Source organism: Mastomys coucha, unplaced genomic scaffold (assembly GCF_008632895.1).
Source record: "Mastomys coucha isolate ucsf_1 unplaced genomic scaffold, UCSF_Mcou_1 pScaffold4, whole genome shotgun sequence".
NCBI lineage: Eukaryota > Metazoa > Chordata > Mammalia > Rodentia > Muridae > Mastomys > Mastomys coucha.
The window spans coordinates 44,515,709-44,516,768 of NW_022196910.1; the positions used below are offsets into that span (position 1 = coordinate 44,515,709).

At 72.9% G+C, this 1,060-nt stretch overlaps 1 protein-coding gene across 1 annotated transcript in view; it reads right to left on the reverse strand.

Moving 5' to 3' along the window:
* The window catches only part of Cpsf6 (cleavage and polyadenylation specific factor 6), a 27,122-nt gene extending 26,262 nt beyond the window's left edge, over positions 1–860 (reverse strand). Inside the window, exon 1 of the mRNA XM_031349457.1 lies at positions 709–860. Coding sequence (XP_031205317.1) covers positions 709–768 — 60 coding nt within the window. The 5' untranslated portion in view covers positions 769–860. The remainder of the gene's footprint in view (positions 1–708) is intronic.
* Positions 861–1,060: the final 200 nt, after the last annotated feature.

A 1,060-nucleotide genomic window follows, 5' to 3' on the forward strand; every position in this document is an offset into this window, starting at 1 on the left:
TTACCAAGGCGGGCCGACGCACCGACTTTTAAATGCGATCGGTGGGTCCAAAAGTCAGATGACTTGTTGCAGATGTAACCAAACCTAAGCAGCCTTCCCCTCCGGGACCGGCGAGCAAGGACCCAGGCGAGCCACGCCGAAACCTGTCGCACACGCGAGCAGGAGCCCAGGGGGAGCCGGCGCGCGGGATACAAAGGGCTGTGAACGCGGCCTTCCATGAGGCGACCGTGCGCGGACAGAGACACAAAATGGAGCGGCGGGAGGAATCGGAACCCGAAGCGGCAGGGCCGGGACGGAGCGGGCGGGCGAGCGAGCGCGCGCCGGCCAGGGCTTCCCCTCAGGCCGGCGGCGGGGGAGGGGGCGCGGCGGCCCGTTCTCCCCGCCCCGCACACGCGGCCTAGCTCGGCGGGAAGCGCCCGCCGCCGAGCCAACAATGGGGCGGGAGGCCGTCCTGAGGAAGGAAGGGGCGGGCGGCCGGCGGCGGCGGCTGCACGGCGACCGGGCCCTGCGCTCCAGAGCCCGCGGCCCGCAAAACGACGCGCGAGAACAAGGGGTGAGGGGACGTCGCGCACGGCGGCGCGGCCCGCAGGCGCCAAGGGCGCACGGTCTGCAGCGAAGCCGGCTCGCGGCCCGCGGTGGCCCCGGCCAGCCGAGCGTCCGGGCCGCGGCACCGTCCGCGGCGGCGGCGGCGCTCGGACCCTCGCGTACCTGGTTGAACTCTTCGCCCACATCCGCGTAAATGTCTATGTGGTCCACACCGTCCGCCATCTTCCCTCGGCCTCGGCCGCCGCCGCCGCCGCCGCCTCCTGCAGGTTGGCCCGCCGAGGCAGCAGCAGCGGATCTAGCGGTGGGGGCGGGGCGCTCTACGTCACTTCCGAGGGGCGGAGACGAGAGCGCCGCGGCCCGCTGGCGCTGACGGGGGACCCCGCTGAGGGTCCGCGGCGGTTCCGAGGCGCTCACTCGTTCCTTTGTGTGCAGGATGAAGCCCGGGCTGAGGCAGGGGCGTGATTTCCTGTGCTACCCCGCCCTCCCGCGTGCCGTGGAACCCGCCTGTTTCCAG